Source organism: Lynx rufus, unplaced genomic scaffold (assembly GCF_022079265.1).
Source record: "Lynx rufus isolate CCGP_SWC_20201006 ecotype Redwood Valley unplaced genomic scaffold, mLynRuf1.p SCAF_9, whole genome shotgun sequence".
Taxonomy (NCBI): Eukaryota; Metazoa; Chordata; class Mammalia; order Carnivora; family Felidae; genus Lynx; species Lynx rufus.
The window spans coordinates 48,932,990-48,958,509 of record NW_025814897.1 but is presented as its reverse complement, the minus strand read 5'-3'; the positions used below and the strand labels follow the sequence as shown (position 1 = coordinate 48,958,509).

At 39.9% G+C, this 25,520-nt stretch overlaps 1 protein-coding gene across 10 annotated transcripts in view; it reads right to left on the bottom strand.

Moving 5' to 3' along the window:
* Nucleotides 1-25,520, bottom strand: part of DLG2 (discs large MAGUK scaffold protein 2) — a 1,224,822-nt gene that overhangs the window by 324,560 nt on the left and 874,742 nt on the right. For all 10 annotated transcript variants that reach the window (XM_047070845.1, XM_047070851.1, XM_047070843.1 and 7 more), the window contains one exon: nucleotides 19,850-20,006. In XM_047070845.1, coding sequence (XP_046926801.1) covers nucleotides 19,850-20,006 — 157 coding nt within the window. The remainder of the gene's footprint in view (nucleotides 1-19,849; nucleotides 20,007-25,520) is intronic.

Sequence of the window (25,520 nt, the reverse complement as noted above, 5' to 3'; positions counted from 1 at the left end):
CCTCTCAAAGAGGTGTGTAGTTACATTGAGGACCTAATAAGATAAGATGATTCATACAAAAAACTACTCAAGGAAAGATGGCTGCTGTTTTTAATATGGGAAATTGAAAAACATTCCTGCTTTAATATCATATTTAAAAGAGTAAACCAATAAGGGTAACTTTTTTCCCTGAGCCCTATGAAGGCTCCTTATATGGTACTGTCTCTAGCTGTAACCTCTACCCAAGAGATGTAGGATTGAGACTGCTGTGAGGATTATAAATCCATATTGACTTGAATCATGCAATTTTGCCAATATTTGACTTGACCTACCAAAGGGACAATTTCGCATGGTTCAGCTTAATACCACTAGTGGATGCTACTACTAAAAGCAAATTTCAATTTTATACTTTTCAATATGAATGGCATATAAGACTTAAAAATTATTCTGGGGGGATTCTTTCCTGGTTTAAAAAGGTTGAATGGGTAAAATTTAAGTCATTTGTTTTTTAGATGAAGGAATAAATGGTAAAATAAATCTTCCTGGTCCTTCTCTCCAGAGTAGTGTTAAAAGGTTCAAATTTGAGTTTGATATGGTGGAAATTTCAGCCTCGGGCAACAGGGTAAGTTATTGTTGGCTTTTAAGGGAAAGAGCAATCTCTGACTATTTCAAGGGAACAACATAGGAATATCAGCTAACAAGCTGGAACTTGTTCTGACTATGACATATTACTGAGCAAAAGATTAGAGGAAATTTGTATAAAAGAGAGAGATTTCGTTTATTTTTCTTTTCTTTTTTTTCTTGGCTATGTATGTAGGAGATACAGAGGATTGGGAGTGCGTAGGAGAAGTGTGAGAGGATATGTGGGAGGAGAAGTGTTTAAAATGCTCAAAGGAAACTAAAATGAAGACATGAGAATGTACGCAGGGGTACAGGTTTCCAAAACCAGTGATTCACACAAGCACTTCCAGTGTTGCTGTCAGCATCCTTTCCCAGTAGCTTGTGAACTTCCATCTGTGCTCTCCACTGGGCTGGGAAAGCTCCATCATATTGACAGCCACATGTCATACTGCCATACTTGCCTTGGGAAATCCCAATTTAAATCCTACTTCTATGAAACTCCCCCCAGTAAGTAGAAGGCATTTACTCTCTCCATCCTTAAAACTTAAGCAAATAAAAAATACTTCCATTTCTTCCAACTCCCTCCTTCCAAGTGTTTTGCAAATGGCTGGTATTTGTTTTCAGTGGTGGTGTGTGAGCTAAGAAATACAGCTGTACATCTGACACGGCCCCTAGAACTTTTTATTGGTGTGCACCTGCTGTGATAATCCCTTAATTGGAGCTTACAGTAATAAGGCAATCTTTGCTGGAAACAATTTTGGCATTTTCATGAAAGGACTGCCATGTTTAAGATCCACTGTCTCACCCTTCAGTTTGCTTTCATCAACATCCACAAAGGCAGCTTCATCACTCAGGCTCTTCTAATAAAATGGTGATAGCCCGGCCCATACCAACCGATCCAGTTCCTGTAATGGAGACCTTATTGAGATGAATTACCTCCATGGAGGTAAAATTCACCATAAGTTAATATTAATGCTTGGCATTGCCATCTTAGACATGCAGGTATGGGGCCAGCTGAGTCCAGGCTGGATGCCCATCTGCTGCAGGAGACACAGAGCCTTCTCCACACCAAGGAAATGCCCTCCTGTAGCACCCACTACCTGGCAGACTTGCAGGACTCCCATGGTCCTGCTCACAGCAGCTCACTCAAGATGAACAAGAGGTGGAGGCTCTCTCACTGAGCAAGGAGGGAAGAAGCCGCTCGCTGCTTTACCTCCCTTTCACCTGGCCACTACAGCCGTGTGAGGCCAGCCCTATCTCCTGCAGGCTTTACAGGGGCCCACAGAAAGGACTTCTCGTGTCTGCTCAGACAGAGGAAGTCAAGGGCTTCTTGAGTAAATGAATCCTGAGTTTCACCATTTTACAAATGCATACTGACTTCTGCATTGGAAATGCATAAAGGGCCAACCTAGACTGCTGGATTCATTAGTTTTCTACTTTTTTTTTTTTAATTTTTTTTTTTCAACGTTTATTTATTTTTGGGACAGAGAGAGAGACAGAGCATGAACGGGGGAGGGCCAGAGAGAGAGGGAGACACAGAATGGGAAACAGGCTCCAGGCTCTGAGCCATCAGCCCAGAGCCTGACGCGGGGCTCGAACTCACGGGCTGCGAGATCGTGACCTGGCTGAAGTCGGACGCTTAACCGACTGCGCCACCCAGGCGCCCCAGTTTTCTACTTTTAGTGTGTATGCCAGGTTAGAACTACTCTTTATGACTCTAGACCTAACGTGCTTAAGCATCCCCGTCTCTAACTCCATTTCCCTTGAGCCCCCTCTTCAGGGCTTCACAATTTCCCTTTCGCCTTCTAATATATCATGTACATTAATCCTAGTCTGTTGCTTCTTGATTCCTTTATGAGAATGCAGTGACTGGAATGGAACATATAACCCTAGGAAGGTCCTAACCACAGTGGAGTCCACAAGCATGTCTCCTTCCTAGGCACCAGCACTACATTGCTGTAATTAGCTTCTAGGTAGATAATGTGGCAGCAGGATCTGACAGCCACCTGTGGTCACCTAAAACCAAAAGATCTTCTTCAAAGGAGCTGCTGCCCTATGTCTCCATTCTAAACTGGTGCAATTAATTTTTGGAACTGTGTTTTCCTGGACTGTCTGCCTAGGCAAGAAATTCTGTATGCCTCGTAAGTGTAAGCAGTCAATAAGTACTTACAGAGTTTGTGTCAGTAGTTTGCTTTCTTATGGATACTTACTGGTTTAATACCTCAGAACCTGTTTTTCCATTGGAAAATGGACAAGAATATATTCCCTGCTAGTTTTGTGGGAAATTCAAATGAGATAGTGCACAAAATGGGATAGTATTATCACAGATAATCTGGGTTTTAATACCACACCAGAAAGGTAATTATAACTGCTAAACCTGTAATCACAGAAACTACAGCCCACAGGTCCTATTAACGACCCCAAACATAAGATCATCCTTCTAGATTTTAATCAGAAAAAAAAAAATTACGATTCTGTTTACCCTTCATAAGATATTCAATGTTTGCTTTCATTGCCATCTAGCGGTTGTTATGCAGAAGACATAACTACATTTTTCACATTTTTATTTTTGAGATGTTAGGCACAATCTTACAAACATTCTTTAACTATTGTAACATACCTTTCTATCATTTGGTAACACTTTAATTGTCAAGCTATAGGGACAGTGCCTACTAGCATTGTGCCCTGCACAACTCAGATGTACAGTGTTGTGCATTATTGGCTATGCATCATTTTATTACCTTCAAAAAGAATCTACTGACTTAAAGTAATAACCTAACGTTATACTCAATTATTAAATATTTAAAGTATATATATTATGTATCATAAGAACAAGACAGACATTTTCCTGGCTTACAATCTATTGAGAAAAATAGAGTATTAAGTATGTCATTGTAAATTGGTGTGGTAAATGTTGTCATAGGAAAGAACTGGGTATATTGCATGCATTAAGAAACTCTAACCTGAATGTGTTTCTGTATGTTGTGAACACTAGGGTGGGATTTGGGAGAAAAGTAGTTAGAAGGCACTTTGAGAGTGCCTCAAAGTAACCCGAGATCTGAAGGATGAATAGAAGTTATTCAGAAGGATGTGGGGTGTGGAGCGTTTTCCAAGGAAAGAAACGATGTTAAATAAGGTTAGATAATGGAGAAATGAGGGTTTCAGAGATGAGCCAGACAAATTTTTTGAAAAGCTATGATGGGGAATTTAGACTTTATTCTGATTAATTTAATTCTGATTAATTTATAACCAGTATACTCTGACAAAACATCAATGCATGCCTTCACTGTTTTACTTTCGTTTTTTAAACTCATTATTTAAAGGGAAAGTTCTAGTTATTGATTATCAAGTAATTATTTAAGAAGATTTCAGTGTGTCCTTTTTCACACCCAAAGTTTCCTCAAATACATACAGTTCTAGAATGTTAGAGCTGAAAGGCCCTTGAGAGGTCATGAGTCTCCCTGGTTTAAGAGGGGGTGGTGGTCAGGGATTTGCTCAGATTGTACTGAGTGGCTGTACCTGGAAGCTACTTTTCCTTGAGCTCAAATTCCTCAATCTGGGATTCAGACTGTCATAAATGTGTCAGCAAAATAAAAATACATGAAAAAAATAGCCATAATTTCGTGCAGTTTATGTTGCACACAAAACATGAGAGATGTAGGCAATAAATGTTTTTGTAGTTTGGATCACAGCAACATTTCCAGCATGGTCCATCAGGAAAGCTTCCCTCCAAGGTAGATGTGAACATAGAGAAATAACAAGCAATGAAATTATACAGAAGATTAACTACTGGCCCTTCACTGATACCTCTCTTTCCTTCAAGCAGCAGAATCATTGATCAGTTCCTGTTAAGGAAAGGGCAACATTCTCATTCTGAGATTTCTCAAGGAGTTTTGGCTTCCTAGGACTCCTGGCTGATTCTCAGTGCTTTGTTACCTGTAAAAATGGGACTTCCACAATGTTAAGACAAGCAACAAATCCACACATTCTTTAAAATTTTAATTCACTTTTAATTCCTTGAATTATATTTTAAAAGTCTAACAGTTTTAAAATCTAACAGTTTTAAAACTGCAATCAAATAGGATTAGTACAGGGGCGCCTGGGTGGCGCAGTCGGTTAAGCGTCCGACTTCAGCCAGGTCACGATCTCGCGGTCCGCGAGTTCGAGCCCCGCGTCAGGCTCTGGGCTGATGGCTCAGAGCCTGGAGCCTGTTTCCGATTCTGTGTCTCCCTCTCTCTCTGCCCCTCCCCCATTCATGCTCTGTCTCTCTCTGTCCCAAAAATAAATAAAAACGTGGAAAAAAAAAAAAAAACCTGGTGCAAATAGGATTAGTACAAAATCCCAGCAAACAGGTAAGACACCAAGTATACACAGTTCTATGCAAAATCTTTTACTGCCATCTAGTGGATTCTCAGGAAATAACCTCAGTCGCAATGTGCTATTTACTGTATCTTAGAGTACTAGGTTTCTATGTATATGCAAATATCTGGAAAATGTATTAAAAAAGAACAGTTAAGTATCCAGGGTTCTATTTAATTTGGCTGCTTTTTATGCACTTATTTAACTTCTCCGTGACTTGGTTTCTTCATGAAAAGTATGAACTATAATAACGGTGCATCCCCTGCCTATTACAAGTTTGCTATGAGAATTAACACATAAAATTGCTCTGTAAACTAGAAAGTATCCAGAAACAATGAATTATTATCCTTGTTATCACGTAGCACCACTGGATCAACGATACCCAATGAGATAAATATGGTTCTGACTGAAGAGTCCAGACCTTAGTGCCTGCCTTCGGAGTGATTTATCTTGTCTTCAGGGCTTTTAGGACAAGAGAGTAGATGTTTCCATTGAAAAGAATCCCTGAAGATTACTTTTTCCTGGATCAGATAATAATGTGGGCCTGGGGACTGAGGAAGAGGTTTACTGATGTGTAAGTGGGTCCTGACCTTCCAAGCGCACAGTAAATACGTAGTATGGAGAGCTTCCTCTGCTACCCTTGGGATACCATTCGCTGACCCACACTTCAGTCATTTTCTTGTAAGCTTTTTGGCTTAGTATTTTTTCTCCCAAACAACACTTAAACTGGAAAACTGAGGCAAATATCTTGGATCATAGATGACACAGACAACTTCAAAGTCATGTATGCATTTCAGTGAAAAATTTGGAACAAAAGCCTCAAAGGGTTTTCCTTCCCCAAGGGAAGGTTTCTTCAAGTTCTTTCATTCACTAACTTATTCAACACTCACTAACAGCTCTGTGTGCTTAGCACTTAGGCCCTGGGACACAGTTATGGTCAAGACACACCTCTATCCTCAAGGAACTCAAAGTCTGTTGAGGAGATATTCATGCACACAAACCAAGACCAAAAGGAAAACATGGGGCATTACTGAACTGTGGGGACACAGGATCAGGGGGAGGGGAGAGGCCATCTCCCATATATCTGAACCCTGCTTAGGGCTTAGGGATCTTTTGTATGCCCTTTAATTTGGCCTCCTCTCTGTTCAATAAATTTCTCCCTCCTTTGAACTCTTGAAGGTCTTAACTATAATAACTAGTGCACCTGGTGATCATCTCAGGTGCTTTGCCTGGTTAGTTTTCACCAAACCAGTCTCCATCATACTTTTCTACCTGCAATTGATCTTAACAATTAAAATCATTTATAACAGGCTATGGCTTCAAACATAATCCTAATTCCTTCCTTCTTGATATGTTTTTATAATTCTAAAAATGTACTAAGTGTCTACTATATGTTAAGAATTTTGTTTTTAGCAATTTTCAGTATTCAATTTTCAGACGCTGTAATTTCAGAACATCAGTAATACCACCCTGACCCCAACCATGGGTATTTCCATGGAGACAAAGATAGGATTTTCTGCAGGGGAACAATTTGATGACCTACAACTACTGTAGCATCTGTCTGCTCTTATTCCTTACTCGTTCTCAATATTCTCTTCATTACCCTTGCACACTATCCTAGTTCCTTATGCCTCTTAATATGGTCTTATTTAAGGGTTTGTCTTCCTTCTCCCTGATCTGATCTGCCATTAGACTCGAGACCCAGGAGGGCAAAGATCCAGCTATTTAACTCTTTGTTCTTAAAGCTTGCCATGTCATCATGATCTTTATGTGGGTCTCAGAGGGATCCTATTCCCATTCAGCATGTGTCTCTCCTCTCTTTTCTGTCAGCCTGCATGAGTCATGTGGGTTCCCCAACCTACACACTAGCTCAAAGTTCATACCTCCTGACCCATGATTGCTGTTGCTTCAAGTCCTGCAGTTGCTTAGAACCTGGCCAGAAATTAGGAACCAGAGCAAGGGCCAAAACCACCCTTGGGAATTTGGGGTAGTAGAAAGGGAAGTAGCTCATGCAAGGGGGAGTGCTGCTGGTGGGGGTGCTCATTGACTCTCCTTTCATGTGTCAGTCATTGAGGATGGGCATTCTATGTGGGGAAGTGAGTGCTGCTGGTGGTGGTGGTGAAGAAGAAGGAGGAGGAGGAGAAGAAGGAGAAGAAGGAGAAGGAGGAGGAGGAGAAGGAAGAAGAGGAGGAGAAGGAAGAAGAGGAGGAGGAGGAGGAAAAGGAGGAGGAAGAAGAAGAAGAAGAAAAAAGAAAGAGAGAAAGAAAGAGGTGATAATACCAAGGAACTTATTTATTTTAAACAACAAAATAGTAGGATGAGAAGACTAAAACAATGAGGTTGTTCTTTTCTATCACATCTGCCATGCATTATAACCATACTCATGCTCTATCTCTCTACTAGGTTAGCATCCCATGAAGGAGGGATCAATGCCTGGTTTACCTCTCTCTTCCCTCTAGCACCCAGCATAGTACTTGAGTTGTGCTTCATATTTGACACCTGTGAAGTGTCAGGACCTGTTCAGGCTCTGGGAATATAGCAATAAACACAATAGATCAATAGGAAGTATTTAATAATTGGAGGCATTTAATTCTTAAAGAATTAAAAAATAAGAATTATAGTCATACATATGATGTGCTTTCCATCACATCATATTTAGGTGAACTGATAAATAAATAACCAATTTTCCCCTCTCTATATCAACACATAAACACTGTTTCCATCAACATACAAGACCTGTTATAAAAACAAACTCTACCCTCTCATCCCATTCTATTCCCCTTTTCAGCAAAACTTAAAGGAAGATATCTGCAATCACTGTCATTAGTCCTTTCCTTCCATTCTATCAGAAATCTGCTCCATATGTATTCTCACTCAATTACACTATGGACATTGTTTTTTCATTTGAATCAGTAAGTTCCATGTTAAATTCAGCAGTTAATTTCCAGTCTTATGTGACTGACCAATAGCATTTGAAGCAGTTGGTCCCACTCTCTGGAAAGACTTTCTCTTCTTAGCTCCTGGATTCTACCTGATTCCTCCTACTTTCCTTGTTCCTCCTCTTCTTCCTGAGGAGGACCTTTGTGTGCTAGGCTGAGTTTATCTCTACCTGTTACCTGTTCTACCTGGAGAAGTATCTCCATCTCAACCAGTAGAAACTCTGCTTGTCTTATGTTCAGGCAGAAGAGTTTGCAGTCACCCTTGACAACTTCCTTTCTCTTTTACCCCACACCAATCTTTCAGGAAATCTGTTAACTCTCCCTCATAAACAAATCCAGAATCACTCCTTACTTCCTCCACTTCTACCATGGTTATCCATTCTTCTTCTCTCTCTCAGGCTGATTATTCACATAGACTCCAAGCTTGCCTCCTGCTTCTATCCTTGTCCCTGGGTCTTGCTGTCAACACAGTGGTCAGAGTGATCCTCTTAAAATGTAAGTGAATTCATATCTTGTCACTTCTCTGCTTATAATCCTCCATGGCTCTTCCTGGTTCCCAGAATGAAAGCCAAGCTGTCACAGGGGACTGTGAGGCTGTGCTTTCCATGACCTGCCCATTATTCTTCTGTCCTCACCTGCTACTCTTCTCCCTTTCTCCCACCCCAGTCCTGCTAGAGGAGCTTTCTCAATACACCGGCCATGCACCCCACATAGACTTGAGGCTGGCTGTTGCCTCTGTCTGGAACTACCCCAGACACTTGCGTGGCCCACTTTCCCTGCCTTTAAGTCTTTGCTACCATGTCACCTTCTCAGTGAGGCCCACCCTGATGACCTTATTTAAACTTTCAACTCCTCTCTCTGGACTCCAAATTCCCCTTATACTACTCCATTGGTTTTCTACACCTTCTAATAGATTATATAATTTACTTATCCATTACTTAAAAAAATAAATTCTTTGCTTTTCCCGCTAAAATGTAAGAATCATGAGGCAGCAATTTGCCTCTTTTTCTTTTTCTTTTTTTAACTCTTATATTTCTAATACTTATAATAGTTTCTGGAACATAATGGCTCCTGAATAAACTGTTTATGAATGAATGAATGAATGAATGAATGAATGAATGTATGAGTGAATAATTAGTTCTCATTAGGCACTGTGCCAATGGCTTAAATACATTACTTTATTCGATGTTTTCATCACTTAGAAAATTGCAAGGGCTTCAGGAGTTCTGCCAGAAATGGGGATAAGACTAAATACAGCACCTCTTGCAGTGTGGCCTGGTGGTAAGTGGCCAGTGGTGATGACCTTAAAAACAGCATTTTTTAACAGACTGTCTTTCAGCAGGATTTCCTCCCCTGGCCTCTGACCCTGGTTCCCCAGCCTTGCTGAAGATCCAGAGACCAATTTGTTATTTCTCCAACAAATTACTTTTTCATTTAAGTAACCAACAGGTCTGCTGTCTGGAGTCCAGAACTCTTCACACATAATTCACCACCCATGCTCCCATCAGGCACATTCCTAGAGTAGTTAGCATTACAGGTGAGGAAGCTGGTTGCGATAGAAAGCTTTCTCCTGGTGTCTTGGTAATTTTGGGTAAGAAAATCACTGAACTCTTCAGTTTCTTCCCATATAAAGTGGCAAAATGATTACTTTCCAACCCATCCTGAAGGAATGCTATGTGGATCAAATGAAATAATGTCCACAGCAAGGGACTTTGTACCTAGAAATATTGATGCAAATGGAAGAGTTATTAGAGATTAGCTAGTAAAGTAGGTTAGTCAAAGGCAAAAGCATATTGGAGCTAAAAAATCAGTACACTTTCAGTTGAAGATCACTCATTCCTTAAACTAGAGATCTCTCCAAGTTTTCCCCTTTATCAGGGGTCAGCCATGATGAGCATTGTCAATGCTTACATGGAGAAGGCTTAGGATCAAGTGTTCACTCTTGAGGCTTATATAGTAACTCTTAATCATCTAAACATCTTTTTGGAAAAGGAGTATATATTATAAACATATTTTAAAGCTAATATCATGTATTTAGCATTTAGCATGTAATAGAATAATTTACCTAATATGTTCCTAATCTATTGGAATTCTTATTAGTCAACTAGGAAAGCGTCTGTCTGATTTGGAAAATATATTCCATTGGCCAGAAAGCTAAAAGCTTTAAGATATGCTGAATCATGAAAAAATGTAGTTGTGTCCTTAGTGAACATACGGGCTTATGTGGGGAGGCACACACATAGATGATGATTTCCAACATAACACGGGAAGTACTGATGGAAAATTCTGGGGCAGCACATGGGCAAAAAGAGGCTGTCATTAGCCCAGCCTGGGAACATGAGAAGGCTTTCTGCTTTCTGGAGAAGATGTTTCCCAATAAAGACAAAGGAAGAACAGTGGAGAATTGGGGATAAAGTGAATAATATTTATTGAGTATCTGCGTAGTACAAGTATTGTTCTGGGTAATGTACTATGATTTCACCGAATCCTAACAACCTTGAACAGAACATGAAATTATTTGCCCAAGATCACACAGATAAGCAGCAATGACAGTGGTATTTGAACCTCTATTACTTCTGATTTCAAAGCTATGCTTTCTATAATGCCAGCCTTCAGAAAGAAAATTGAATTTGTCAGTTTGCTTATGTCTGAGGCTGTCCATACTTTAAGTCCATATAGTGAGAAAAACATAAATGTCTGAAATCATAGAACATTTTACAAGATGAATGAGCCACCACAGGAAGCCACTGTCCACATAGATTCTAAGACTGAGGTGACTTAGAAGCAACATCTAGATCCTCTGACACTTCTTCAGAGGGCACAGACTATGATTCATCTCTACGCCCCAGTGCTTAACAGAACCTAGCTACTGAGCAAATGTTTAATGAATGAATGAAAGACTCATCCTTGCCTACTTCTCTGAAGGCAGCTGGGAATCCTAGTGTTCCTCTCATTTGTATTTATCCAGACCTGTGTCCCAAAGGGTCCTTTGTGTCCTGAAGATTCAGAATATCTTTTTTTTTAATGTTTATTTATTTTTGAGAAAGAGACAGAGTGTGAGGTGGGGAGGGGGCAGAGAGAGAGGGAGACAAAGAATCTGAAGCAGACTCCAGGCTCTGAGCTGTCAGCACAGAACCCGATGTGGGGCTTGAACTCACAGACTGCGAGATCATGACCTAAGCTGAAGTCAGATGCTTAACCAGCTGAGACATCCAGATGCCTCTCTCCTGATACTATTCTTGCTGTAGTTCTACAAGTTGTGATATAGAGAGTATTAGTAACAATACGCAGTACTCAAGAAATGTATCAGAAAATAGCAATTATAATTTTCCTTTGGTACTATGCCCATAAAGTTTATTGGGTTTATTCATTTGATAGGTATCGTTCATTAGCCAGATTCAATGTCAGACAATGGAGATGCTTTCTAAATGAAGTCTAGGACAATCCATGCATTCTCTGGTCCCCTTTTAGGTAATAGAAGGTCCTTGCTCACTCTGAGTTCTTTTGCAGAGAAAATTTAGTACATGTACAGGCACCTGGTCGGAGTTTGCACCATGGAGTTTGCACGGAGTTTGCACCTGGTCGGAGTTTGCACCAAAGGAACATGGCTATTCCTTTTGTTATAATAATGAAACACTTCCATGTGAATTGCCAATAAGTAATTCCCGCCCTGAGCCCTCCCCAAGTGACCCACAACCCTGGCTGCCAGAAGACTCCACTTCCCTACCAGCCTGTAGTTTGGCACTATGGCCATTCACTGGATGGGCTGGTGCTGAATTATATGTGTCAAGTTGCTAAGTATTTTGAGTATTGCCCCTGATTGGAGGAGAAAAGAAGCCGGGGTGACTGGGACACAGTGAGAGTAGGGGAAGTGGTGTATCTGTGGCAGGTGAGGCAGGCAGGAGCTAGATCCTATAAAGCCCTGTAGGCCATGTTAAGAAATTTGGACTTTACCTTAAGAACAACAGAAAGTCACTGAAAATTTTTTTTTTTTTTAATTTTTTTTTTCAACGTTTTTTATTTATTTTTGGGACAGAGAGAGACAGAGCATGAATGGGGGAGGGGCAGAGAGAGAGGGAGACACAGAAAGGGAAACAGGCTCCAGGCTCTGAGCCATCAGCCCAGAGCCCGACGCGGGGCTCGAACTCACGGACCGCAAGATCGTGACCTGGCTGAAGTCGGACGCTTAACCGACTGCGCCACCCAGGCGCCCCTGAAAATTTTTAATAAGAGGGGAGAAATGGCATGATAAGATATACTTTTAAAAGGCTTGCTCTTCCCAAAGGTTGAATGTTATATGTGATAGGGGATGTTTTTATGTCCTGGGATATCTATCGTAATAAAGGACTTATGGGGCATAGCTAGGCCTTACTAAATCCCTACTTTTCGGTGGGTGGGCCAGGCATCACCCTGGATGGTGATACTCTGAAGCCAAGGCTGAGGAAAACTGTCTCCCTTAGAGCCTTTTCACTGGCTCCACTGTTTTTACTTGAGGTGATCCCTGAGGAGGGGCGCTGTTGGGCTCTGAGGTGGCCATGAAGACAAGTCCAGTAAGGTGGAGAGAAGTCTGAGTGGGCTCCTGAGAGGCAAAAGCCAGAGACTGAAGAGTCAGTGAGTCTAGAGAAAGTGGGGTTCAGGAGATGCATGGAACAGGCACACAAGTTTTGTGGGAGGCTTCACATGCTTTCTGGGCCAGAAACCTGAATTTAACTGGTCAGGGTTGGGGCAAAAAGTCTTAATCTTTTCAAAAACATCCTCAATTCTGCTTGGTTAGATTTTTCTTCAAAGGTGTTTAGTAGGGTGCCCTGCTGAGAGAGGACCCTGGCATTCCTGATACTTTGATGAGAAAGCACAGGAGGGCACAAAAAACCCAAACAAGCAAACAAACAAACAAACAAAAAACCCAAAACACACCCAAAAAAAACCCACTACTGTTGTTTAATTTGCCAAAAATATTCATAATTCCCTTCAGCAAATATTGTTTTTTTGTTTTTGTTTTTTGAACAAAATTAGAAGACGGCCTGTCAGTTACAAAGCTGTATACAGAGGATAAATATCTACCCATTTTCTTGGGGAAAGGTGTGAAATTCCCCTTAATCCAAATGCAGATGTTGAGTCATTCCTGTTTGGAAACACATACTGCTGTGTTTAAGCTAATTTTAGTCTCTGACTCTTGTCTGCCTTTTGTTGGGGAAAGGTGGAATGTGTGGAGCTCAGTCAGATAAAGTCCTAGGGGAGGGTGAAGGTTTTGCTGGAGTTTGGGTGACTCAAAGTGTTGAGGATGAGAGGAGAGGAGCTTAAGGTGCGGTTAGGTGGGGCGGCTTAGTAAAACTGCTAGTCTGAGCTGGTGTGCTTTTGAAACAAGGTGACATAGCACAGAGCTGGGGAGATTGCTCTTGTCCCCACACCTGCATGGGCCTCAGAGCCTCTTTGGTATCTTGAGGGGTGCTGGTTTTAGGAATATAGAGACATAGGCCCTTAAGCAGATGGCCCATACTATATGGTCACTGAAAGGTATGGGTTTGTAAGCTCTTAAGAGGATCACTTCAGGGAATTAAAGAAATAATTTGGGACTTTTTTTGAGGTGGGAGCAGGAGGAGGGCTGGATTTCAGGCATAATACTGAAAGCAATGGAGAAGTGTCATGTGAGGTTAACAAGAGAAAGGTGACTTTATCAGTGTCCCAGGATGATGAATAGTGTATATATTGCTCACATTCTATTTGAATAATGTGACAGTAAGGATCTGGCATATGTGCTCTAAACATGAAGGTAGCAAGGTAACCTGAGAATTAATGAAACATCCAGGTGATCTGTGACTTATTTGTACTCTTTCCAAATCCACAATACAATTTCAACTTCAATGTAAAGATGCATGATTATCTATTGTACCTTCACCTCAACAACTGCAGTGTTTCGCTTTTGGCAACACGTATTCCCAGCCATGTATTTTGGAACACAGAGAAATACTTGAAGTCCATCAAGGGTGAGCTTTAGACTTAGCAAGGTCAGCTGAGGTGCTCTTTCTGAGGGTTCTGAGGAATGAAAAAAACTAAAATTGCATGGTGATACAGAAAAGAATCTCATTATAGGGGTATTACTTCTACATGCTCTGCTCCACATTTTTCATAACAAAGCATTGAAACAAATAATAACAGAACCATTTTTATCTTTTCCTCTGCAGGAAGAATGCCTGAGGAAGCTACTGCACTAGTTAATGTGATTGCATGTTGAATGTCCTAAATTCTCCGGCACCAATACCTCAAGAATATGGTTCAATTATCGGATAAGACTCCTTATAAAAAATGCCCAAGAAGTAGAATACATAAAGGAGAAATTAGAAAATATCACTCACAGTATGTGTATAGAATGTAGCCTAAAGATTATTTCTCTTTCAGTTTCTTAGCTACTTTAGTTCTGTAGTTTTGGTGAGGAGGGGGAAGTGGGGGATAATAAAATTCTACAATGGAGCTTTGGAACCCTCCAAATTCAGGCTGCCATGTTTAGACAATGCATGAACACTAGATGGCGCCCATAATCTTAACATAGTAAAAGGCTACTTGGTTTTCTTTACAGTCAAGTAAGGCTACCTTGTTTAGGAAGAGTCAATTACGAGAATTAGAAAAATATCTACTCTGGCATTTCCTGCTACTGTTGTCCTGTGAAGTGCTCCTCACGTAGAGGTTTGATGGTCAAATACGTTTGGGAAAAGATGGATACTTTCTATGCCTCTAAAGGGATTTCCAATACACACTGGTAAACAGATGTTTTTGAAAAGTTCTTTAGTGAAGAAACCTGATACCAGGGAACCCTTTCTCTCATTAGCACCTTAATGCGATTCTGCTCTTTTACTGTCCTGTGAAACACACTTTGGGAAATGCTCTTCAAGTCCAACCTCTTGTCCCAAAGAAGGAATGACTCAAACTCTATAAAAAAAGGTCTTCTTTAGACATAGTTATCTGACCTTTTTTAAAAACACTGAATACATTCTTAAGGCAAAATTGTTAGTAGTAATAGGAGGACTGAGTACTTACGATGTGCTTGATTCAAAGTGTTTTGTCTCCTTTCATCCTCAGTGTGCCACTATACCTATCCTATATCTACATCTATATCCATAACCAGATCTATGTATTCACATATAATAGATATATTGATATATTTGCTTTTAGGCTGTGAACATTTTAAGATCAGGATGTTTATCTCATTCATCTCTTGAGATCTCAAATCCTGCTACAAAAATCTGTCACATAGTACGTCATTAATGAAATGAGTTATCTCTAAAGATTGTATAGTCTGCGAGGGAGAATAGTTCTGGAAAACAGGAATGGACATTCTGCCCCTGATTAGAAAGGTAATTATCTCGTATTCAAATCTTCTCAATGAACACCAATTGAGGACAGAGACCTACTCCAACAGCTCTCCTCCCTGGGGATTCAAGTTTTCTTCTCTGAACTTAACTACATTACTGTTAGCATAAGTTATTTACAAAATAATCTTACATAATCTAGTAATAAGCATTGAGTTTGTATTTAACTCTTGATTGCTATACAGAGTTTTTGTTTTTGTGTTTTCCAGGAAGGTAGAGCTTGTCCTTTTATATATTGTGCTAGCTGTAGAGGCAAAATATCATATCCTCCATATTCCATTGTTAATAATTCCATTCTGCTGTTTCCTTTCCATAGTGTAACGTTTGAGCTTCTCAAGTTTGTTTATTCTTTTCTTTCAGTGTTAACCAATGAAATTCCAATAGTGGGTCTTGAAACTAGGTGATTTCTAGCCAGAGTTTAAATGTCTTTTTGCAAGGTAAAAAAGGGAAATGTTCCCTCTTCCTTCCAATTGCAAAAAACAGCTAATATTTTTATCATTGAACTGTCTTTGCAAATGTTATACATAAGAAAGGATATGATATCTGAATGTCAGAGACTACTGTAATGTTCTGAAAAATGTAATTTCTAAGAAGACTGTAATTCTGATTGTTGTCTTCTTTTCTTTCCTGGTTCTGGCAGTAATATTTAAATGGATACATCTCCTTTTGAAAACAGAAATAGTTATGAATTTTCTTTGTTGAGCCATAAGATTATTAGCTCATCCCTTTTTCTACCACATGCCTAAAAGTTAAAACAAATAAAACCTACGGTTTCATGCATTTTTCATTTAAACAGAGCCTAATGTCATCTCTCTGACTCCGTTTCTTTACCTGTAAAATGAACATAATAAGGAGGTGACTGGCTGGCACAGTTGGTAGAGCCTGTGACACTTGATCTCAGAGTTGTGAATTCAAGCCCCATGTTGGGCATAGAGCGTACTTAAAAAATGAACATAACAAGGCATTGGGTGGTTATAAGGGTAAACTTGTTATAATAGTGATTGACTCAAAAGTAACATGGAAGTCTTAGCTCTTTATAGTTCTGTGTGCTCCCAGGGTGCCTGGGTGGCTCACTGGATTAAGCATCTGACTTCAGCTCAGGTCACGATCTCATAGCTCATGAGTTCAAGCCCTGCATCAGGCTCTGTGTTGACACCTCTGAGCCTGGAGCCTGCTTTGGATTCTGTGTTCCCCTCTCTCTGTGCTCCTGCCCTGTTCACACTCTGTCTCTCAAAAAGTGAATAAACATAAAAAAAAAATTTTATAGTTCTGTGTGCTCCTGAGTGCGTGCGCACACAGAGCAGTGCTGAATGAGACAAGAAGGTGTTGAATGAGATCACTGACAGGTTTTGAAGAGAGATTGTGCTATGAGGAGAAAGAACACTGATTTCGGGTCAGGAGACTTGATTTTGAGTCCAACATCATAGTCAGTAGCTATGGAGCTTTGGACAAATCATTCAGCCTTTCTAAATCGCTTTTTCCTGATGTAGAAAGTGAGAGAAATAATAACTTATAGTGACATGTAGAATTGCTTTGAAGACCCCTAGAATTAATGCATGTGAAAGTGCTTTGTGTTGGGGGGGAAGTGCTGTGCCAATGTGAATGCTGGCTGTGGGGAAGTAACAGCGTGGTTTCCGGCTACAGATTTTGATCCAGGGTGAGGAAAATATCTAAGTATGTTTTACACAGAATTTTAGAGTCCACCTGCTAGGCTACAGTGACATTGTAAAGCATCACCATACTTACTCAACACTATTCCATTCAATCAGCATTGTTAGGGAGACTTTAAGGTACCATTCACATGCTAAATGAGATAATTTAAGATATAAGATAATTTACTTTCATGGAGCTTTTGCCACTTAGTAAAGAAAGACAAGTCAACAAAGGTAAGTTACATCTTATACAGATGGTCCTGGAGTTAGTTGTAGTTTGACCTAACAAATTTCAACTTTACGATGGTGCAAAAGTGACACATGTTCACTAGCAACTGTACCTCAAATTTTGGATTTCGATCTTTTCCCAGACTAGCAATATGGGGTACACATTCTTGTGATGCTGGCCAGTGAGTTCCCATTCAGCCACGCCATCACGAGGGTGAACAAGTGATACACTTACAACCATTATGCACCCATATAACCACTCTGTTTTTCCCTTCCAGAACAGTATTCAGTAATTTACATGAGATAGACAACACTTACAAAATATTATAAAATAGGCTTTCTTTTCGGTGATTTTTCCCAAAAGTAGGCTAATTTAAGTGTTGTGAGCATGTTTAAGAAATGCATTTCGACTACAGTATTTTCAGCTTACAAGGGGATTATCAGGATATAACCCCAGTGTAAGTTGAGGAAGACAGATATAAATATAGATATAGATATAGATCTATATAAATACAGATTATATCTATATATCTATATATTATCTATATTTATATAGATCTATATCATTTAAGTGTAGAAGAAATATGCAGAGGGGAGTAGTTGAAGGGGTGATGTTTGGCTCCTGGATGGCAGAATGAGACCCTGCCATGGGACCTTACCCTATTTCTCACATACCTTATCCATCCAGACATCTGCTAGCTAATGAGTAAGCAAAGGCCTTAATGTGTGGGAGAACTACCGGAACATATAAACCAAGGCCATCCATTCAGACCATTGGACACTTTACTCAGACCAATTGACTATATTATACAGGTAAATCGTATGTGTCTGGAGGGGAAAGTGGAGAAGGCATGATGGCTAACAAAAATAAGGTCACTTGGAAAATCCTAGCTATAAATCACAGCTATAAAACAAAGATAAGTTTTTTTAAGCACACAGTAAAACCACAAACTAAGTGCTTCATTGAGTTATGAGCCATAAACTCAGCCATAAGAACTAGCTCCTTAGATTACTTCCCAGTATCATTTGCATGGTTACCAAAATTTCAGTATGGTCATGAACACTCATAATGGACATAACTACCTGTCACAGAATTTATACCAGAAAGATAGCTTTATCTAGTGGAAAGAGGCAGTTAATAAATATTTCAATAAAAGAAAGGAGAAGAAAGGAGGAGGAAAGACAGATGGAAAGGTGGAAGGGGGAAGGGAAGGAAGGAGGAAAACGAACGCACATATGATGGGCATTAAAACTGAATATTTAAGGATGCCTGGCTGGCTCAGTCAGTGGAGCATGCAACTCTTGATATCAGGGTTGTCAGTTCAAGCTCCATGGTGGGTGTAGAGATTACTTAAAAACAAAATCTTAAAAAAACAAACAAACAAACCTGAATATTTAAATCCCAGCTGTTACTGTCTCTAGTTAGGTAAACATTGACTTCACCTCTCTGAACCTTATGTTCTTCAAATAATTTTTTTAAAGTTTGTTTATTTATTTTGAGAGAGAGAACATGTAAGCAGGGGAGGGGCAGAGAGAGAGAGGAAGAGAGAGAATCCTAAGCAGGCTCCACACTGTCAACACAGAGCCTGTGGCAGGGCTTGAACTCACCCTGGTGATCTCAGGTGAGATCATGACCTGAGCCAAAATCAAGAGTCAGATGCCTAAGCAAATGAGCTATCCAAGTGTCCCTGAACCTTATTTTCATCAAACATGGGGTAATAAATTTCAGGGAGATTGTGAGAATCAAAAATCACTTTTATAAAATGCTTAGTTAACAATAAGTGCTTAATAACTTGTTGCTGGTAATTCTTGTATTTAGGTAGATGGTGTGCTGCTACCAGTTATCAATGGCACCCAACTGCATATTTTACATATTTTCATATATAGTTATATGCAACAAACAATATGCTTATAAAAATGCTGTTTTTAGAGTACAGCCATGGATCTGGAAAAAAGGTCTGCATTAAAAATAAATAATATACCTTAAAAAGTCATGCTTCTCAGGGTGTCTGGGTGGCTCAGTCAGTTAAGCAACTGACTTTGACTCAGGTCATGGTCTTGCGATTCGTGCATTCGAGCCCCGTGCTCTGTGGGGACAGCTCAGAGCCTGGAGCCTGCTTTGGATTCTGTGTCTCCCGCTTCCTCTTCCCTTTCCTGCTTGCACTCTCTCTTTCTCTCTCTCAAAACTAAATAAACAGGGGCGCCTGGGTGGCGCAGTCGGTTAAGCGTCCGACTTCAGCCAGGTCACGATCTCGCGGTCCGTGAGTTCGAGCCCTGCGTCAGGCTCTGTGCTGATGGCTCAGAGCCTGGAGCCTGTTTCCGATTCTGTGTCTCCCTCTCTCTCTCTGCCCGTCCCCCGTTCATGCTCTGTCTCTCTCTGTCAAAAATAAATAAACGTTGAAAAAAAAATTAAAAAAAAAAACTAAATAAACATTAAAAAGGCATGTTTCTCAATGTTTTATTGGACACAAGTATGTCTCAGGAAACCTAAATGAAAACATGAGCACTTTTACCTATATCTGAGGGAAGTAAGTAATAAGCATAAAACACTTTAACACCATTTAAACTGTAACATGTACTGAAAGCCATAATGCTGTCAGCCATTTTTCCTTTTAAATTAAGATGCTTCTGCAGTCATAATTGAAAGTGACTTTTTTCTCAAATGGTGTCAGATATGGAGGGATGAAAATTAAGAAGAAATACTCACGGATAGGATCTGGTCTCCTCTCTGGAGCTCCCCACTCAGATCTGCTGGTCCACCAGCCAGAATGAATGATACAAAAATACCTTCTCCATCTTCCCCGCCCACGATGTTGAAGCCCAGGCCAGTGGAGCCTTTGTGCAGGACAACCTTGCGGGGCTCCCTGAAGAAACAAGTGGAAAACAGAGCTCACGGGGTGACCCACTCAAGATTTAGGTTGCTTTTACTTTCATTGAGATATTTGATACCAGCAACTCACTACCTATCTTCTCAACGTAAGATACATTAGTACTCCAAGAAAAATGCTAATTTCATGGGAGATGTCTGAGTTCCTCACTACAAAAATGCAATATCATACAAGGTCATCCCTTAATTCCAAAACATTTTCTTAAACTAGCTTTACTTCTACTTTTCCTTTGCTTAGAACATCTGTTCTTGTATTTTTTAAAATTGAGACATAATTGACATATAACATTATATTAGTTTCAGGTGTACAATGTAATGATTCAATATTTGTATATCATGAAATGATCACGAGAAGGAGTCTGAGTAACATCTATCACCACACATAGTTACAATTTTTTCTTCTTGAGATAAGAACTTTTAAGATCTACTCTCAGCAACTTTCAAACATACAATACAGTATTAAGCACCATGTTGTATATGACATCCCCAGGACTTATTTATTTTAAAAGTAGAAGGTTGTATCTTTTGACCACCTTCACCCATTTCACTCCCCCCACTCATTTGTTCTTCTATTGAGCACCATAGTAGCACTCAGTAGGATGAATTCATCACAAGGGGAGAGAATCTGGGGGACAAAAGACTAGTCTGAATAGGTCCTATCATGAAATATCTTACATGTTTGTTCGACTATTAATTAAAATTTACTCTGTAGGCAGAGGAGACTCATTGGAAGATTCTGAGGCACCAAGAATATTTAAATCCATTTTAGGAGCATTAACAAATGGTCTTATGTAGGATTGCTGGAGAGGAGAGTGTTGATATGATGGGAGGTAGAAAAATTAGTTAGGATGTTGAGTAAGTAATCCAAATGTGAGAAAGTGAGAGCATGAACAAGGGTGATAGTAGTGATAATGAAATGAAAGGGCAATGTGAGAGAGTAAATCTGAAAGGAGAAACAGTGGGTCCAGAGATTGACTCACACAGTAGAGGAGAGATGGAATGATAGCTAAGTGACTGGCAAAAGGAGGGAGAACTGGAATCCAGGATCATGAGGATGGGTATGATTTGACATGCTCAATTCCAGGTGATGGTGGGTCATCCACACGGTGTTCAGAAATGATTAGAGACAAAGGTTAGGAATTTGGATCCATAGAGAAGACTGCAAATGCAGATTTGAGGGTCATCAGCAAAAAGATGAGAGACAAAAATCTTGAGCCATTAGTTAGTTGAGTTTGTGTAGAGGGTAGATAACTATGGAATATAGAATTTTAAGGGAGCTAGAAGAAGTCTAGTTCTATATTCTTATTAGTAGTTAAAAAAAAAATGTATTCTCTAAGTCTTGGGTTTGACCAAGGCACTTTTGTATCACCTACCATCCTCTTCCAAATATCCCAGTTTCAGTCATTAAAGTTTCCCTTAATGATGTAAAAATGGCAAAGAGCCCGCCTAGTATAAAAAAAGAGTATTTTTTTATACTAATGACTACACAGAATCTGTTATTTGTTATCACATTCCCATGCACAAAGCAATGCATTATATATCTACGTTTGGCCTAATTTTGAGGAAGGGTGTAAAATGCACATACAGCATGGACTCTACGTAATGTATTATAATGCAATGCATTAAGTCAAAAATAGCTCAACATAGAGTTAATTTATTTTACTCTACAAATACTCTGTAAGCACTACTATACCAGGAACTGTTCCAGGTACTCAGAAAGTTTATACACAAAACAAACTACCCTGCCCCATTTGACTAAATACCTGGGTGCCCTGTGGCCTAGTCAAGATGACATATAAAAAGAGCCATCAAAGAGACGGAGCTCCCTGTTTCCTTGCTGGACACCAGATGGGAGTCTCTCTCAGGCCCCAGAGGCTACTCACATTCCTTGTTAGCTGGCAATGGCACACTGAATCCTTTTCTCATTTGGAATTTCTTTGACTTGCTCTTCCACAACTAGCTAGATTTAACTTTCTGCTTTTCAATGGTATGTGTGATATGGTTAGGCCCACCCAGATAATCTCCTTACTTTAGGATCAAGTGATTAGTAACCTTAACTACACTTGCAAATTCTTTTTCCCATATAAGGTAACTTAACTGTGGGAGTAACATCATGGGGTAGAAATCACCGGGCCATCTTAGAATTTTACCTACCACAGGAAGAGAGACAACAGGGGATAAATCCTGTAGGGCCTTGTATACCATTCTAAAACTTTGATTTTTACTCTGACAGAAATAGGGAACCACTGAGAAGATTACTTGATCTGATTTATATTTTTAAATGGTTACTTTGCCATAAAATATATGCAAGGGGCAACATTTGAAAAAGTGAGATGAGTTATGTGGCTAATTGCTATATGCAGGCAAAAGAGTGACTTGGCTGAGGGTAGTATCAGAGGAAGTGGTAGGCAGTGGGTATATTTCCAGTCAATTTTCTCTCTGTGGCCAGACTGAGTAATTTCTACCCTCCTATCTTCAGATTCAGCTGTTCTTTCTTCTGTTATATTTATTCTGCTCTTGACCCCATTCAATGAGTTTTTTTTTATTTTGGTTTTTATATTTTTCAGCTTTAAGATCCATTTGTTATATATATAACAAATGGATCTTAAAGCTGAAAAATCTATCTATCTATCTATCTATCTATCTATCTATCTTCTTTTCTTTTGTGGAGACTTTCATTTTTTTTCTCCATTTATTTCAAGTCTGTGTGGAATTGCCTACTGAAGCATGGTGGGTATTTTAAAATCCTTGTCAAATAATTCTAACTCCTATGTTATCTCAGTGTTGGCATCAGTTGGAGATTTTCCTGGTTCTTGGAATAAGAAGTGATTTTATTTTATTATATACTGGACACTTGGGTATTACAGTATAAAATACTATATTCTACTTAATCTTAGTTTTTTTCAGCTTGTAGATCAATTTAGGAATAACTTGCAGACACCAGTGAAATGGATATTCAGCTTCTTACTTGTCCCTTACTTGTCCCTGGTGACACCAAGGAGGAAAGTGGGGGTACCAACTGGTATTCCACTCATTCTACCTCATTTCCACTTAGTGGGGGTAGAAACTCATATGGGCCCACTGACACCAATGGGGGAGTGAAAACAGGGTACTGACTAGCACTGCCTTGAGCCACTTTGTTCTGCCTCCTTGCCTCTGAGTGTGGCTAGAAGTTCAGCTCACTACCCTACTGGGAGAAGTGGTTTGCCAACTAGCACTGCTTCCCTCTTCCCCCTTCTACCTCAATGCCACTGACCAGCAGTAGTTCAGCTCCCTGGTGGTCCCCACCAATACCAGGAGTAGGGACATGGAATGCTAACGAGCGCTATCTCATTCCAGGCTTGTTGCAGCTGGATGAAGGTGCAAGTTCAGCCCCCAAGTGGGGAGTGGAGGTCAACTGGCATGTCACTTTGTTCTGCCTGTTTGCTGCTGGATAGGGGTGGAAGTTCAGCTTTTATTTGGCCCACTGACATCACCCCAGTGGAAGAAGTCCAGGGTCATCTTAGAACTGCCTCTCCTGGCTTCCCCTAATGGGGCCAGATGTCTAGCTATCTGCACAGTCCACTGGCACTGCAGTGAGGGTTTTGCCTTTGGTGTTTGGATACAGTTAGGGAAGTATTATCAAAAGGCTCCCTGTTCTATTAATCTATCCTTTTCCCAATCTTTTGGATACAGGTTGCAGGCTTTCTTGAGGCTTTTTTGGTCTGTCCTTATTGGTAGGGGTGCCAGGGTGAAGGCGTCTCCAGGGCTCCATTCAGGACATATAGGAAGTAAAAAGAAAATTTAAGAAACTCACCACAGTATCACTCCTCTCTGAGCTGGTCTTACTGATTTCCAATTTGTAGAGTCTTCCCATGTTTGTTTGTTTTATTATGTCTTAAGCTGTGTGTGCTTATGTGTGTGTGTATATGTGCATGTGTGTGCGTGTATTTTAATAAGAGGGATGATTAGAGAGAAAGGGGATACTGTATTTTGACTGCAACCAGAAGTCCAGATTCTGGATACATTTTGAAGGTAGGGGCCAACAGGATCTTGAAGAAAAAGTTGTAGAAATATTCCTCTTCATTCAAGTTTAAAACACACACTCTTAGTACAACCAGTGACATTCAAGTTATACATAGTAAACATAGATGGAGAGAAAGGGTTATCTATGTGCTAGATATTATCTTTGATGCTTTATGTGCATCATTCCATTTATTCCTCAAGACAATCTAATGAGAGATGCACAGAGATGTCAATATGCAACTACTTTTTTTTTTATATGAAGTTTATTGACAAATTGGTTTCCATACAACACCCAGTGCTCATCCCAAAAGGTGCCCTCCTCAATGCCCATCACCCACTCGCCCCTCCCTCCCACCCCCCATCAACCCTCAGTTTGTTCTCAGTTTTTAACAGTCTCTTATGCTTTGGCTCTCTCCCACTCTAACGTCCTTTTTTTTTTTTTTTCCTTCCCCTCCCCCATGGGTTCCTGTTAAGTTTCTCAGGATCCACATAAGAGTGAAACCATATGGTATCTGTCTTTCTCTGTATGGCTTATTTCACTTAGCATCACACTCTCCAGTTCCATCCACGTTGCTACAAAAGGCCATATTTCATTTTTTCTCATTGCCACGTAGTATTCCATTGTGTATATAAACCACAATTTCTTTATCCATTCATCAGTTGATGGACATTTAGGCTCTTTCCATAATTTGGCTATTGTTGAGAGTGCTGCTATGAACATTGGGGTACAAGTGCCCCTATGCATCAGTACTCCTGTATCCCTTGGGTAGATTCCTAGCAGTGCTATTGCTGGGTCATAGGGTAGGTCTATTTTTAATTTTCTGAGGAACCTCCACACTGCTTTCCAGAGCGGCTGCACCAATTTGCATTCCCACCGACAGTGCAAGAGGGTTCCCGTTTTTCCACATCCTCTCCAGCATCTATAGTCTCCTGATTTGTTCATTTTGGCCACTCTGACTGGCGTGAGGTGATACCTGAGTGTGGTTTTGATTTGTATTTCCCTGATAAGGAGCGACGCTGAACATCTTTTCATGTGCCTGTTGGCCATCTGGATGTCTTCTTTAGAGAAGTGTCTATTCATGTTTTCTGCCCATTTCTTCACTGGGTTATTTGTTTTTCGTGTGTGGAGTTTGGTGAGCTCTTTATAGATTTTAGATACTAGCCCTTTGTCCGATATGTCATTTGCAAATATCTTTTCCCATTCCGTTGGTTGCCTTTTAGTTTTGTTGGTTGTTTCCTTTGCTGTGCAGAAGCTTTTTATCTTCATAAGGTCCCAGTAATTCACTTTAATATGCAACTACTTTTAAACTGATCCAAAAAGGAAGATGGACAGATGATTGGATAGATAGATGGATAGATATTTTATAGAATAAGTAAAATGTTAAAAGTGCAATCTAGATGGCAAGTGTATAAGTATTCATTTTATTATTTATTTATTTTTTTTTATTTTTAAAAATATTTTTTAATGATTATTTATTTTTGAGAC